This window comes from Trichosurus vulpecula, chromosome 6, assembly GCF_011100635.1.
Source record: "Trichosurus vulpecula isolate mTriVul1 chromosome 6, mTriVul1.pri, whole genome shotgun sequence".
Lineage (NCBI taxonomy): Eukaryota > Metazoa > Chordata > Mammalia > Diprotodontia > Phalangeridae > Trichosurus > Trichosurus vulpecula.
The window spans coordinates 100,969,112-100,986,175 of NC_050578.1; the positions used below are offsets into that span (position 1 = coordinate 100,969,112).

Sequence of the window (17,064 nt, forward strand, 5' to 3'; positions counted from 1 at the left end):
CCTCCTGCGAAAAACAAGCACATCTTACTGTAGCAACAATGCTGCTAGCAGCTGCTGTGGGGGTGTAAGACCAATAATACCAGCACACAGGAGGGCTGCTAGCACAGGTTCTTTGATCTGCTTTTCTAAGGAAAACAACTTTAAGGTGTTTACAACCTCAATTTAATCAAACATTCATATATCATTTACTTAGTTCAGGGGAAAAAGTCAGCATCCTGAACTTCAGAGAAAACACAAACAATAATTACAAACAGAGAAAATATAAACAGAACAAATGACACAAATCAACAGACAGGCTTCTAGCTCTCTGACCAAAGCTATACATACATAGTTACTAGAGAGAGAAGCACCAACATCTGGGTTTTCAAAGCTGGGGGGAGGGATCCTTAATAGCTACCCAGAGTCTCCACACCAACACTCTTCTAATGAGTGCGTCCCCAAACAAAACCTCTCCTCTCACAGTTCTGAGAGTTCTAGTTTAACGGTTATCCTCAGAGTATGTATACCCTTTTTCAGAGCCCGAGGACTTCGCACCTCTCCTGACATAATTAGCAAAAGTGTGTGGGCCTTCCTACAAACAAAGGCAAGACTCAATCAAAGGCACTTGATTTCCTTAGTGCTAAGAAGCACTACAAAAGAAAAAACAGTAAAAAGTCCCACTTTGCTTGCCCTTACACTTACCAAGACCTAGACAGACAAACTGGTGAAGCCGGGAAGATATTTTACTTACATTCTTGCAAGAATGGGTAACCTATAAGTAGGCACACCTGTTTAAGACAAATACACAGCTTTTATCCCTATCCCCAATTGGCATTTCCCTCTCCTGTTCCTCACTGGCTGGGTATTGCAGGGTTTACAGCCTATCTGAAAACTAAACTCCCCCCATGTGGGTCTCCGCCCTACCACCCCCCTATTACATTTCTCATTTCCATATCTCAGGCACTGTGTTTTTCTTTACACTTTTTAGAACAATCCTAACTCAGGATGTCTGCATCACTCAGATTTATGATTTCCATAGCATGAAAAAGGAATTTTCTCAATTGATAAGACGAAGATACACCCCAAGATCTCTGTGTTTCCTTGACTATTAAAGTAAGAAAAAGGCACGTCACCCTTAATGGAGCTTCAGTTGTTGCCACAGGAAGAGATATTTCTCTAGGTTTACCTAGAGAACAAAGAAAGGAATGTCTGCTCTCAGGTGTACTGCATCCCCCACTACCTTCTCTACAATCGGTTCACTAGCTGTAAGTAAGCAATAAGCGAGAGACTTCCTGACACGTATGAAGCTTTAGGCTTTGTAAATTGTGTATTACACGATTTCTGTGGAAACAAAAGTTCAGTCATTCCTTACACTCCCCAAATTATCTTGTATTTATTTCTTTATATGTTATCACTGCCCCTGCCCCAAGAGCATAAGCTCCTTGAGGACAGGAACTCTTTTTCATTTTGCCTTTCTATCCCCAGCACCCAGAATAATACTCTGTACATGGCAGGTGTTTAATAAATACTCAGACATTTGAATTAACTATGAGGAAACTGAAGGCAAGAAAAGTTAATAATTTGCCTAACATCACATAAGGGCTAAGTGGCACAGTCATGATTCGAACCCAAATCTTTGGCTCTTCCCATCAGACCATACAACCTTCATTGAATTGAATGACTGCAAGCTGCAGTAGTACGAGAGAGAGGAGAGGCTCAGTGAGGACTGGAGATTGTCCTGGATGTGTGAATTTCATGCCCTGGTTCTGGGAAGTAAATATAAGCAGAATTCATTGGTGGCCATCAATCCCTAAAGGAAGAACAGACCTATAAATCACAGGATTATTGTTCCTTAAAAAACACCCAGTGCGTCAGAAAACATTTTATGTGTAAATACATGAGACACGGCACAATGAAATTACCTTAAGTCAGAGTGACTTGTAAGCATAGGATGAAGTCACCGAATCATCTAGCCCCTTAGCCTGAGGTCAAGGCTCTAGAAGAAAGAGACAAAGGTATTAGACAAAGCACGTTCTTGTATTATATAAAAGGAAGGGAAATCAATGGGCTGCAGCTGCAGATGTGTTACTGAATGAATCTGTTTTGAAGATTCTTCTCTAAAGGGAGAGTCACGCAACCTCTTTCATCATGCACATAGTAGGCACTTACTAAGTCTTTTTCGAATTGAACAGAATTAGTACATGGTCTTTAAGAGCTGCTGTGGGCAATATTATGTGATGATTAACTATAACAGACTTAGCTCTTCTCAGCAATACAATGATCCAAGACAATTCCAAAAGACTCATAATGGAAAATGCTATCCACATCCATGGGAAGTGCTATGGAGTCTGAATGCAGATTGAAGCATACAATCCACTCCCCCCCACTCCAACACACACACACTTTTTTTTGTTTTTTCTTTCTAGTGGCTTTTCCCTTTTGTTCTGATTCTTCCTTCACAACATGACTAATGTGCAAATATGGTTGGCCTGATTGTAAATGTATGGCCTATATCAAATTGCTCGCTGTCTTGGGGAAGGGGGAGGGAAGGAAGGGAGAAAAATTTGGAGCTCAAAATTTTGCAAAAAAGAATGTTGAAAACTATCTTTACATGTAATTGGAAAAAAATAAAATACTATTGACATTTTAAAAAAAAAGAGTTGCTGTGGTAGCAAAGGACCAGAAATGAAGTAGATGTCCGTTGGTTGAGGAATGGCTAATAGTACATGAATATAATGGAATATTACCATGCTATAAGCCATGACAAATATGTTGGATACAGAGAAGAATCAAAAGACTTACATAAACTAATGCAAAGTGAAGGAAGTAGAGCTGAGAGAACAGTAAACATCATGACTACGGCATGTAAGTGGAAAAAACAACAGGCCCCAAACAATCAAAAATGCATGCTGCAAAATTACAAAGAATAATCCTGGTCTCAAAGAAGAGAGATAAAAAGGCATCTCCCACCAGTCCTTTGCAGGGGTGGGAGGTAGTGGTCCACAGGTGTACACACCGCACATGTTGCCATATTTTTCAACATATTCACCAGTTTTGCTGATTTTTGTTCTTTTTCTTATGTTTTTAAAAAATTTTCTTTGTTATAAGAGATGGCTTTTGGAGCTGAAAGTGAAACAGGGAGAAATGCTGACAATATAAAAACAAAATATATCAATACATTAAAAAAAAGAGTTGAAATAGCTGAAAAATGTATCCACCTGCAAGCCAACCTGTCGATCTAGCTCTCCAAACTTGACTAGGCTTGTCTTTAGATAACAGATATATATTCCATCACTGAGCCTGGAAGCAAAGATTTCTCACCTTGGCAGAACCTGCTAGAGCTTGGATTCACTCCACTGGCATAGACTTTGAGAAGCCAGGATTACTTCTAAACCAGGAAGAAGCATTGGAAGATGACTTGGCTGAAAGAAGAGTTTATTTGTATAACCCACATAACCGGATTCTCTTGACAATTTTAACTCAAACCAGGGTGATTAGCTGATATACAGGTGTGGAAAAAGAAAATGCAAACCTGGCAATTGTGTGTCCAATTTGACAACAGACAATAGGATTGAGAGCTGTTAAGATCTTAGGGACCATCTAAGCCAACTCGCATTTTCTAGATAAGGAAGCTGAAAGCAAGAGAGCTTAGGGGTTATAATAGGCAGTTTAGGGGCAGAGCCAGGATTTGATCACTTTAGGTCTTTAGGAGATAGGTATATGGCTTGATCTGCAGGGTGACAGGGCATTTCCCACAGCCCATTCTTCTGTAGCACTGCCACATTCAAGTTCCTATAGAAGCTGGGTGGGTTCACCGTCCATTGGGCGTGGTATTACAGACCTGATTCCTTTCTTCTTAGGACTGTAGTTCCCAAGGAGACCGTGCATCCTGTAATAATAATAGCTAACATTTATGTGCCAAGCATTGTGCTAAAAGCTTTACAATGATTATCTTATTTGATCCTCGCAACAACCCTGGTATGTACCATTATTATCCTCATTTTACAAATGAGGAAACTGAGGCAGACAGAGTTTAAGTGACATGTCTAGGGTCTCACAGCTAATTTATGTCTGAGGCCAGATTTGAATTGTATAGCTGCATGAAATTTTCTCAAGTTGGTTCCCACTGAATTATGGGCATCAGTCTATACCCTTGGTAGAAATGAAACCTTTCAGAAATGAAATCAGTCAGATTTCAGCCTTGGACATGTACTAGTTGCGTGACTTGGGCAAGTCACTTAACACTGTTTGCCTCAGTTTCCTTATCTGTAAAATGAACTAAGGAAGGAAATGACAAATCACTCCAGTATCATTGCCCCCTCCCTCTCCCCACCCCCCAAAACAACCAACAAACCAAATGGGATCACAACTGAAACAACTCAACATTATCAACAATATGGAAAGATGAATTAACTGGAAAAGAGATTTTTTTCTATATGGGCAGCAGTATTCCGCACCACCTCCCACCCCCACCGGCCAAATGCTGGTAAACAGATCTACCCTGTCTCAGATGCTCATTTACATGGTCATTTAAAAATCAAATACCTGGCTTCTGGGAAAGGGGTACTTTTCCTGCATGTTTTTCATAGTGAAAAGTTTCTAAATATTCTATTAAATTAACATAATGTAACTGAATCTGCTTCCTGGTGCCTATGAAGCTGCCCCAAGAGAATTTGACGTGATACGCATCTTGTTTTCATTAAATACCCAGGGGGATTGCAGTCAGATAATCTCAGTCTAGCAGACAGAGTCCCACAAATGGCGAGTCACTGGTTTCAGAGATGGAAATCAACAACGCATACAGCTCAGTTTTAATTCATTCTCTATCATCAATTCCCAGTCCTTTAGAACTTGGATCTCTTATAATCGTTTATTCAATTTCACAATACATCCTTCCTGCTCCACTTCTCAAAGTGTTGTATGACATATGTTAATGTCATCACAGAATTTAAATTACTTGGTTTCAGAGAATTTCATGACACTCGTTGAAATAGATTCACAAAACCCAGAGCTAGAAGGGACCTTGGAGGTCATGGAAGTCTAACCCAAATCTGAACGGGAAATGATTAAAGACAGCCTGCACTATTTCTAAACTAGGGCTGAGAATTGCTGTATTAAATCAACAAAGCTTCACAATGTTCTTAATTTAAATGTGTCTAAAGCATCTATTTGCCTGCTCTCTCTCTGTCTCTTTCTCACTGTCTCTTTCTGTCTCTGTCTCTCTGTCTCTGTCTCTCCCCCTTTCTCTTCCCTCTCTGTCTGTCTCTCCCCCTGCTCCCTCCCTCTTCTCTCTCTGTCTCTGTCTCTCTCTCTCCTCTCTGTCTCCGTTTGTCTCTCCTCTCTCTTTTGTCTGTCCTCTCTCTCTCTCTCCCCTTCTCTTCTTCCCCCTCTCCCTCTCTGTCTGTCTTCTCTATCTCTTCTCTCTCTGTCTCTGTCTCTTTGTCTTTCTGTCTCTCTGTCTCTCTCTCTCTCTCCTGTATACTCCAATATGCTGTTAATGCTCCTGATATGTTAAATCAATTTTAGGTAGGATGGACTAGTAATTTCATTGGCATAGGGAATGCCTAATGAGGAAACTCTCTCTACCAGTGAAGCTCAGCACCATCTCTGTAACTTAAACTCTTAGAGAGTTATCTGGGGCATGGGGAAGTTTAGTGACTTGCCCAGAGTCACAGCCCCTATATGTCAGGAAAGACTTAGACTCAGATGTCCCTGATCCAGAGTCTGTCAGCTGTCTGTCTCTGATGCCATGCTGTCTCTCATGTTTTAAGTCAATGTTAAACCAATGCACTAATAATCATAATAATGACTGTTGCCATTTTAAAATGATTTAAGGTTCACAAAGCACTTTGTATATATTAACTTATTTGATCCTCATAACAAATTTATGCTATAAACCATTATTATCCAGATAACATATTTGTGTGTATGTATATATCTATTATATATACATACATATATGTGTGTGTGCATATATATATGTAACACTTCTCAGAACTAAATGTGGAAGGGGGAAATGTATGCAGTGGTACAGAAGAAAATGCCATAGTACAGAAGATGAATCCACCTGCTCCCAGGTTGTTGAGAAGCCAGAAGCTCCACTCATCCCAGCCATGATCCCTGGTGGTCTAGCTTGGATGCTGCTGCTGCCTCTGCAGCAATTGCAGAGAGGCAAGCAGGAAAAACTATAGCAATAAAAAAAAAAACTCCATAAAGATGAGCTCAAAGCTTTGGTCAACCCAAGGCTTGACCAAGACTGACCATAAAAGGCTAAGAATGCAGCTAAGCAAAAAGAAAAGCTGATGACCCTGTGCCTTTTACTGCTCACTCACCTACCTGGGAGAATGTGGAGGATTGGAAAACTGGGGGACCCTGAACTTGAGAACTGTCTGGTGGTTAGGAGGTAAATAACCCTTACATGAACAACTAACTAGGGACATCCTAAATTAAAATCAAGAGGCACAGGAAATGGTTCCCATAAGCTGGGGTGAGATGTCTAGAGACCTAAGCCCCTAGACCAGGAAGTTGCATTCAAAGAAGATATTAGACCTTGGGGTACTAGGTAGCTAAAGCAAATGCCCTCTGGCCAGAGAATAAAGACTTCTACCCAAGACTCAGTGGAAAGGATCAGACTGGTGACTGTCCATAAAGGAGGCTGCATCTTACTAGTTATGTGCCCTTGGACAAATCAACTTGGATAGATGACTTCTAAGATCTCTTTTATCTTTAAATCTATAATCCTATGTGTGAAAACAAAATGTTTTTCTCAAACAAATTAATCTTTTTATTTAAAAATGAATGGTCTTTTATCCTTGAAAAGGCTGGAAACTACTGCTCTTGCCACGTTGAACTAGAGGGAAAAGCTTTCAGTAGAACAAATTTTATCCCTGGGTGTGGACAGGATCACTTAAAAGTAACAAAAAACAGCACATCAGCCCTATCTGCATGCCAATGTGTATGTGTTTCTACAGGTTTTGCTGCACCTCCAGAATATTCTGGAGAAGGGTCACTTGTCTTAGAAGAAACAACCCCTCCAGACCCGGTGGAAGTGTACATAGAACCGTCGTTTACCACAGAACAGGGAGAAATTGATGCGAGCACACCAGAGGACCCCCAAATTTCAGCTACGTCTCCCTCAGTTGCATCAGAGGGGGAGGGTGTGGTGAGCCCAGAGTTTCTGGTAATGGTGGGGGTCCCACTGCTGTTACTGCTCCTGCTGCCTTTGCTGGTGGTGTTCCTTGTAAGACACAAAAAAAGAAGAAAATCCAAGCCAGGTAAGTATTTAGTGTGGGTTTTCACAACGGACAATTACTTTGAATGTTAAGATTATAGTAATAATGAAATCGTTTTGCTGTTACATGCAGTGCCTTCGAGTCAAGGATCTCAAAGTGCTTTACAGTCATGTGAGTAGTATTATAATTGTCATTTGCATTTGGGAAGGTGGGAGAAAGAGCATTTATAAAAGTTTAAATTCAAACAAGGAAGTGTACTTAATTTAAATCAACATTTACGAAAAACCTATCAAGTGCCATGCATCACCCTGGGCAAGGGAGATACAAAAAGATGGACACAAAACAGCCCCTACAGTCAAGGTCTTTATGGGAGGAGAGGGAAGTTGGAAATTTAGCATAGACACAGGTAAATAAAAGGCAGCTTTGAGAAGGATCGAACGCTGACACGGAGTGGGAGTCGGGCAATTGTTGTTGTTGGGTCATTCAGTCGTGTCTGACTCTTTGTGACCCTGTTTTGGTGTTTTCTTGGCAAATGAGCTAGAGTGGTTTGCCATTTCCTTCTCTAGCTCATTTTACAGATGACGAAATGGAGGCAAATAGGGTTAAGTGACTTGCCCAGGGTCACACAGCTAGTAAATGTCTGAGGCCTGATTTGAACTCAGAAAGATGAATCTTCCTGACTCCAGGCTGGCACTCCATCCACTGTTCCACCTAGTTGCCCTAGGCAGTTTGGAAATACTAGTCATAAATGTGGTGCCTGAGGACTCTCTAATGTCGCCCCCTGTGGGCTACTCCCAGATCCATGGCCCTCAAGGGCATAATTATCCATCTCAATTCACAGCCAATGAGCTCCCATTTCTCTTCACTCTCCCTGACCAAGCCAGAATTACACATGATGGTAAACAAAGCACATTTACTTGAGCAGAATCCAAGGCAGATAATAAGTGATGTTTGAGATCTGGAGTCAGAGGACCTGGGTTCAAATTCTCCCTTAGCTACTTATTATCTGTGTGACGTCGGCCTCTGTTCCTCATCGATAAAATGAGGGGGCTGGACTAGATAACCTATAAAACTCCTTCAAACTAGAGAGCTAGGATCCTTTGAATCAGTCAGCATGCCCTCTCAGCACTGATTTCCCAAGGGACAGAGGCATGAATCCATCCCACCGCCAGACACTCTCTCTGTATCTTTAGCACAAAGGGAGTGAAATGGACAATTTCACTCATGCATGGGTTTGTTATAGAGAGGAATGTCCATGAAGAGCTCCACTGAATAAGCTCTCTCTTGTCCCTGCTCCCATCACTGGCTTCTCAGCATGGCACAGCAGACTACAGAAAATGGCAGATTTCTTAGAGACTTGCCAACTAGACAACATTGAGACCTTGCTGGGCTAAAGGCAGGACATCTGAGCATGGTGACTTTAGCTCATTGCAGACAGTCTGCAAAGGGAAAAGGGGGGAAGAGACTTCTATAGACAAATCTAATTTTCTTCTCTTCTGGAAAGCCTTGAATGCCAGAATCATAATCGGAGAGGAGAGAGATTAGAATGGAGACATAATTAAACTTTTTTTCCATCTAGCGCAAAAACCAGTTTGGAGTAGGGTTGGAGCAACAGCATAAAGGATATTCTGTTTTAAGGTGGGGTTAACCCAAGAAAGAGTAACCTGGTTTTCATCCCCGTGGCAGACAGGAAGAAAAGGTGTGCCAGTCTAGGGGTGGTTACCTAGCAATACAGGCTAGCCAAGTACAATGAGGTGAGCTGTGGGAATTACCCTCAATGCAGGGTGGAAGTATGCCTTCCTGGTGGTTAGAACTCTGGTTAAAAGGACCCCTCTCCCTATGCTAGTTACAGTTCTGGACCAGAAATAAGAAGACCACTTGGGAAACTATTGTGATAGCCTAGACAAGAAGAAATAATGCTCTGAATCAGAATGAGTGATGTGGAAATGGAGAAAAAGAAGTTAGATTTAGAAAATAAAAGATTTTGCCAGTGAAGCAGAATAAGCAGGACTTTGCAACTTGCATCACGTACCTACCACCTCTGATATGCTGAAGTCAGCTCAGACCAACCTATGAGAGCTGATTGTTAAATTTTCAATATTGAAATTTACACTCAGGAAATCAGAAAATATTGCAAACCAGGGCTTGATTTATCATTCTGTTGATTGCCCAGATTTAAGAAAGTGATGAAGAAAGGATCAATAATGCAGATCAAAATTAAAAGTGTGTGTCATGCCTAAATTTTTTTTGGATAGCTGGTTGCTGAAGGTTTGCCAGCACATCCCTGCCTATCAATAAATTAAGCTTTCCTTAAATCTATGTAAAATTTCTAGCCAGTACCATCTCTTTAAGTAATGATTTTCATAAGTTTATTACCACTGTATATTCTGAGAAGGGCAGCTAGGTGGCACAGTGGATAAAGCACTGGGCTTGGAGGCAGGAAGACTGCTCTTCCTGAGTTCAAATCTGGCTTCAGACACTAACTGTGTGACCCTGAACAAGTCACTAAGCCCTGTTTGCCTTAGTTTCCTCATCTGTAAAATGAACTGGAGAAGGAAATGGCAAACCACTCCAGTATCTTTGCCAAGAAAAGCCCAAATGGGGACATGAAGGGTTGAACACAATTGAACAGCGCAAGAACAATATTCTGAGAAGATCTGAAAATCCCCAATATACCCCACGATTTTGGAAACATACCCATGTTCATCTGACACAAAACTTTTCATGATTCTATGAACTTTAGTCACATCTCCTTTCTAGACCAAAAGGTCATAATTTTTTTAAAAATGTGTGATCTTACTAAAGCTCTTCCAATTTCCTTGATCATTTTAGTTGACTTCCTTTGGAACGTCTGTAGTTTAAAGCGCTTTCCCCCTTACATTTACAGATGGGAGGTATTTAAATTCAGCAAACAGTAAGCCATCAAGCAAGCCACTATGCAAAGTTAGGAATCTTAAAGATCATCTAGTCCATCCTCTTCCATATCCCCAATTTAGAGAAGAGAAAACTGAGCCCCGCTCCCCCCAAAAAGCAATTAGCTTTAGGTTGCACTAGTTAAGGGCAGGGCTACAATGAGAATTCTGATCTTCTGACTTCTGAACTACTGGTCTGTCTCCTACATCATGCTCCTTTTAATTTCTTACTCTCAGATTAACATTCAATAATTCAGTACTGTGGTCTTATACGAGAACACTGTGGTCTTATACAACAGTAAGGCAATATTTTCATTTTATTTTATTTATTTATTTCATTTATGTTAATTAATTAATTCAACAAATAACAATAAAAAATAACTCTAAGATTAACACAGCACTTTGCTCACAACACGTCTATGTAGTATAAGTAATGTTATGGTGCATTTTACAGATGAAGAAAGTGAGGCTCGGAGAGATTAGGTGACTTCCCAAAGTTCACATGGCTAGAAATCTTTATTGAGCCTACTCAGTGCATAGCACCGATCTTGAGATGGCGGGCATGTACATGTAGAAGACACAGTTTTATTTCCACTGCCTTCTTGATGAGACCAGACAAGCTGTTGGCTAAGTGACTGGCTGGCCAATCTGATAAAGTAATTGTATCTGAGTATTAATGACCAATTAATGGCTAGGTGACTTTTCCATGTTGACTGACTTTTGCTTAACTCAAAGTACCACAAGAATTTAATGCACCACAGCAGACCTGGTGGGGGGGGGGGTGTGGTGATTTAGGGCAGGCAGAGTCTTTTGGCACCTCTCACATTCTACCACATGGACAGCTGCCTGTTCTGCCCAAACACAGTGCCAACCTAATCTGCAGCATTGGCCAGCTCTTTTTGTGTTTCCCGGCTCTGGCTAGTGATAAGCTCACTGCTTCACCAAGGCTGGCCCTAGTTCTCCTTCCACCTGCCCTGACATTCTGTTTGTTTGTGTCATGTTTACAATTAAATGGAAAAGGGAAGTTTCATAACTTGTAATGGGAAATGTATATTTCATAACTTGTGATGCATGAAATGAAGATTCTGAATTGAGGGATGAGACAACTTAATAAGTTTCAGTCACTTTTGTGAGCCCATTTGGGTGTTTTCTTGGCAAATATACTGGAGTGGTTTGCCACTTCCTTCTCCAGCTCATTTTACAGATGAGAAAACTAAGGCAAGCAGGGATAAGTGACTTGCCCAGGGTCACACAGCTAGCAAGTGTCTGAGGCCAGATTTGAATTCAGTAAGAAGAGTCTTTCTGTCTTCAGGCCCAGCACTGTATTTACTAGGCCACCTAGCTGATAGTTTTTTTTTAAAAAAATTCCTGGTTTTGCATTTTAGCCCTGTTTGTTGCAGGTCAGCTCTTGGCCATTCTTTTATATCAGACCATTCAGTCCAGCTAGCATTTATAAAGGACCTAGTATGTACAAAATACTGTATTAGACACTGGTGGTACAGAGACACAATGAAAATAGTATCTGCCCTCAAGAAGTCTACATTCTACTGAGGGATATACAAGGTGAATAGGAAAGTATGTACACGATAATTGGAGGAGGCTAAAGAAAGCACTAATGACTGTGAGATTGAGAAAGACTTCCTGTAGGAGACAGCACATTTTTGGAGCCTTAAAGGAAGCTAGGGACTCTGGGAGGCATAGGTTGAGGAGGGAGTGTGTTCCAGCCATGGGGTAATAGCCTATGCAAAGGCATGGAGGTGGGAAATAGCAAGTAAGCTTGTTTGGCTGGAATGTAGGGTACATGAAAGGGAGAAACATGAAATAAATCAGGAAATGTAGGCAAAGAGCCAGATTGTAAAAGGCTTTAAATGCAAAGCTGAGAACTTTGTATTTTATCCTAAAGGGAATATGTACCTGGTGGCATATATGTTGTTTTTTTCAAACCATGAAAGAAAAAAACCCCTGATATATTTAATTAGGTATTTCCTAATTACATGTAAAAATGCTTTTATTCACTAAAAATTTTTTTTTATTCCAAATTCTCTCCCTCCTGCTCCTCCCCACTCCTTGAGAAGAAAGGCAAACCATTTATGATGTCAATGATATGTGTTAAATCATGCAAAAACATATTTCCGCATTAGCCAGGTTGCAAAAGTAAGAAAATATGCTTCAACCTGTTTTCAAGTTCATCAGAGCTCTTTCTGGAGGCAGATAGCATTTTTATCAAGAGTCCTTCGGAATTATCTTGGATCATCGTCTTGGTCAGAGTAGCTAAGTCTTTTACAGTTGATCATCCTTACAGTATTGCTGTTGCTGTACACAGTGTTTTCCTGGTTCTGCTCACTTCACTTTGCATCAGTTCATATAAGCCTTCCTAGGTTTTCATGACAGAAGATTTTAACGTTGACTATTGGAAGCCTTTGGTCCAACCTTCCAGAAAGTCGATCTTACTTCATTAAGGGTACTCTATCCCCTTTATCACCAAGAAAGCAAATAAATAAATTATGTAGCACCATGATGCTCTGAGATAATCTAGACAGTGAGCATTTTGAGCATTTAAATCTGTGGTTGTTATTATTTACTTATTAAATGCTTCAGTATGTTAGTTCGATGAAATAGGTACAAAGAAAGCTCCCTTTGAATGGGGCTGCCCCAGAATGATGTTGGCCTCCATATAGGCAATCTTGAACAATGAACACAGCTCATTCTCTTACTGTTCAGTATAAGAACAGGACTCAGTTTGTCCCATCTCTGGCCTCCATACCTTTGCACAGGCTGTGCCCCATCCCTAGAATGCTCTCCTTCCTCATGTCTGCCTCTTTGAATCCAGTAGAATGTAAGTTACTTGAAGGCAGAGTCTATTTTGTTTTTGTTTTTATTGCCAGCACCTAATATAGTGCTTGGCCCATGATAGGCCTTAAGAAGTCTTGTAGAATTGAATGTAGCACAGTGCAGAAAAAAAGGATGTTAGGTTTGGAGTTAGGAGACTTTGTTTCAAATTCTAGCCCTGTTCAGATCCCAACTTCTTCACTTTCTGAGTGTGTGACCTCAAACATATCACTTAATCTTCCCAGACCTCAGTTTTGTCATCTGAATGTTGTCTTCAATGATCCAGAAATCTATGATCCATTGATACCTGGCTCCTACTTTGACTTCTGAGCATGCTCAAAAAAACTGATGGAATATAAAAAGAAAATGAATGGGGAGACAGGTGTCCTAGGGAAAGACTTCCTGAGAACCCAATTTGGAATCAGAGGATTCCCATGTCAGTGCATTGGATCTGAATCCTGTTCCTGGCAACAAATCAGCATAATAGACATTTATCAAATGTCTGTGTTAGGCACTGGGGATATACATATAAGCAAAAAGAAAGATGGTCCTTGACCTCAAGGAATTTATATTCTAATGGGGGAAGACAATACATTAAATGAAGCTAAAAGCAAGGAGGAAGGGGAAGAAGAGATTCCTGGAAAGGGTAGTATTGAACTAGAGAAAGTCAGAAGCTGAGCCAGGAGGGGAATGAAGTTTGGCCAGCTTAGGCCTCTCCTCCAAAGTGGAGGCTGTGCGAGGAACTCACCAATGAGAGAAGGGAGCTTAGATGGCAGAAAGTTATTCCAGGGTGATGTTCTGAGGTAAGTTCCAGGGTAAGATGGCAACTGAGGCATGGTGTCAAAGTCTGGAAAGTCAGAAGTCAAGCCAGGAAGAGAAAGAAGGTTGACTGACCTGGGCTCTTCCTCAAAGTGGAGGCCCTGAGAAGAACTCATCAGTAGGAGGTGGGAGCTGGCACAGAAGAGGGATGTATGTTCCAGGATGAGAAGGCCACAGGGGAAGATAGAGGTTCCAGGATGAGGAGGCCCCAGGCTTTAAGGGAAGTTCCTGGGTGAACTTGGAAGGGAGCTTGGATGGCAGAAAGTTATTCCAAGGTGATGTTCTGAGGTAAGTTCCAGGGTAAGATGGCAACTGAGGCATGGTGTCAAAGTCTGGACAGTCAGAAGTAGAGTCAAGAGAAGCTGTCACTTGCCAGTTGAGTACTCTTGGTCAAATCCTTTCCCACCTCTGGGCCTTGCTTTTCTTAGCTATAAAATAAATGGGTTGGACTAGAGCAGAGGTTCTTCACCAACCCCCCCTTTCTTGCCACAGACCGCTTTGGCATTCTGATCCAGCACTTATGGACCCTTTCTCAGGATAATATTTTCAAATTCATAAAAGGCATAGGATTGCAAAGAAAATGGATTATATTGAAATAAAGTTATCAAAATATTTTTAAAGCAAGTTCACAGACCTTAGGTTAAAAATCCTTGAATTCCACGATCACCTAAGATTCTTCCAGCTCTGAATCCTAAATAGGAGTCAAACAATGACAACCAGAGACACTGGAGGTTGTGAAATGAGAAGTCGGGTCAGGTAAGGCTGCAGAAACACCAATGAGACATCAGAACCAATAAGGTTGAGAGGGGTCAGATTGGCCTAAAGGACAGAGAAAAGGGGGTAGGAGGGAATGTAGAAAGAGAGGGAGGCCAGGTAGACTGGCCTAGAAACCTAGAAAATGGAGGACAAGTCATTGGTCAACTTCCTTGCTTAATTCTTCTCTCTCCCCACTCGTGTGGTGTCCAGGGTAAGGGTGGGTAGTCCGCATCAGGCTTTCTGTCCTGATTTAGTGCTCTCTGAACCTCAGTTTCTACATCTGTAAAATGAGGATAATGCACAGGGCTATTGTGAGCATCAGATGAGATAATATATGTAAAGCAATTTACAGACCTTCAAGGGCACGATCGTGATCTGGAGCCATGCCCCCGAATGACTAAACTCTGCATACCCTCTGCCTTAGCTATAGCCCAAAGAGATCAAAGAGGAAAAGAGCCAAAGATTGGAAACAAGAGTGGGGGAGGGGAGTGTTTTCTTATTGGCAGTTGGAGGAAGGGTGTTCCAGCCATGCTATTAACCAAATTGTGGCAAGGGAATAGAATGATGAATATTATTGTGCCATAAGAAACGACAAAATGATCCATATGAGCAGCACCAGGAGAACGATTTACGCAGTGACAACAACATTCTAGAGAAAAGCAACTTCGAAAGACTTGAGAACTCCAATCAGTGCTAATGACCACGAATCCAGAAGACTGAAGATGAACCACGCTACTTAGCTCTTCCCTGAAAGGGGAAGAACCATAAATGAAGAGAGACACGTTTATGGGTGTGGCCAATATGAGAATTGGTTTTGCTGGACTATGAATGTTTATGACGAGGGTATTATTTTGGGTTTATTTTGTTCCTGTTGTTTGGTTGGGAAGTTAATAGAAAGAACAGATTATAAATGCACGTAAAAATAAGTATATTTTTTAAAAGAAAAACAGCACAGATACATGATTATTATTGTTATTGTTACAGTTTGCACAGCTATCATTTAAGAGTCACCACCAGGAAAAACACACCTTCTATAGCAACATAGGTTCCCTGAGAATCCAGCACCTGCAGGAAGCCGGGACAACCCTATTCTGCTGAAGAAGGAAATTCCCTTCAGCTCTGTGAAAGCAATCAGACATTGATGCCAAAGAACAGAAAACTGGGTACCAGGTTTCCTTGGATTAGAGATGCCATTAGAACCTGCCAGCTCACAGGAACTTATAACAACAGCTCATGACTGCCAGGAACTCAGTTCCAGGTGCATGCTGGCTGTTTTCCCTCACTCGAGACCTGCATTTGTCTGCAGGCAACGGACAAATAGCAGCCTACAATTGCTAGGGATCACCAATATTTGGCGCTGTGCAGTGACTCCCACTGCTTGGTGTTTTTGCAGCTAAATGGTTCTCAGATGATAAAAAGCCAATTGTTCACTTTGGCTGTCTGAAATCCCTCAATTGACAAGCATTTTTAAGTGCCTACTATGTGCCAAGCACTGTTAGGTTCTAAGGATTACAACTACTAAGAACAGAATTCCCAACCAGTTTATATTGCAATGGTAGGCAGTGTTTCTCACACTTCCAAAAAACCCAGCATTCTAAGCTGCTGTGCTGGAGGTGCCCCAATTATGCTTCCACTATTGGGGAAGGTTGTACCTTCCTCCAAGGAACATCTACCATATGCTAGACACTGTCCTAGGTGCTGGGAACACAAAGACAAGATTCTGAACTTGGTCTACTTTATAATCATTCTGCAAACCAGTTTGTTACCTGAATCTCACTCTAGAATAGAGGATGCAAACTCCTTGAGGGGAGCGATGGTCTTGCTTTATCTTTGCAGCCCCAGTGCCTAGCACAGTGCTTGGCCTATTATAGGCACTTAATAAATACTGTAACATTGAGAAGCCATGGAGTAGTGGGAAGAGGGCTAGTTTTAGGGGTCAGGAAGACAGACATATATAGGCTTAGTGACCAGGCAAGTCACTTTAATCTCAAAGTGACTCCAGGCAACTCCCTAGGACAACAAATTAATGGGAAGGTGCTGATTTGCATTGGTAGCGGTAGTCTCTAGCCAGAGAGATTTAATGAATATTGAATATAATGAAATTACAAGTCTGGTTTTTTTAAAATGGGAATAGGGAAAGAACTCATCCTTGAGACTCTTTCTGGGCAGGACAGGACAAACTAAGAAGATACGGGACACATGAGCAAGCCAAGAACTTTGCTGGGCCACTATGAAGAAACGCCAAAGCTGGGAGTGAGTCATTGTGGAGAATGCTCTCCCTCCAGGCACTCAATGATTTACTCTGGGTATGAAGGAGCAGAAACACTTTGCCTCCTCTTCAGGACTGGGATCCTGAAGCCATGTGGAGCCCTACACTCATCCTATGCTGTTGAACTGGCTCATCATTCGGAAGCAACGCCAGGGAGAGCGCCGGGAGAAGCCTCTTCTTCAGCTGGCTTATGATGTGTCTGAGAGGAACTTTTCTGGATGTCTGCAAACAAAGGGGCTCTCACTAAATCAGTTACCAAGTCCCTTCC

At 41.5% G+C, this 17,064-nt stretch overlaps 1 protein-coding gene across 1 annotated transcript in view; it reads left to right on the plus strand.

Moving 5' to 3' along the window:
- TMEM154 (transmembrane protein 154) overlaps positions 1-17,064 on the plus strand; it is a 66,176-nt gene that overhangs the window by 27,500 nt on the left and 21,612 nt on the right. Inside the window, exon 2 of the mRNA XM_036764624.1 lies at positions 6,951-7,253. Coding sequence (XP_036620519.1) covers positions 6,951-7,253 — 303 coding nt within the window. The remainder of the gene's footprint in view (positions 1-6,950; positions 7,254-17,064) is intronic.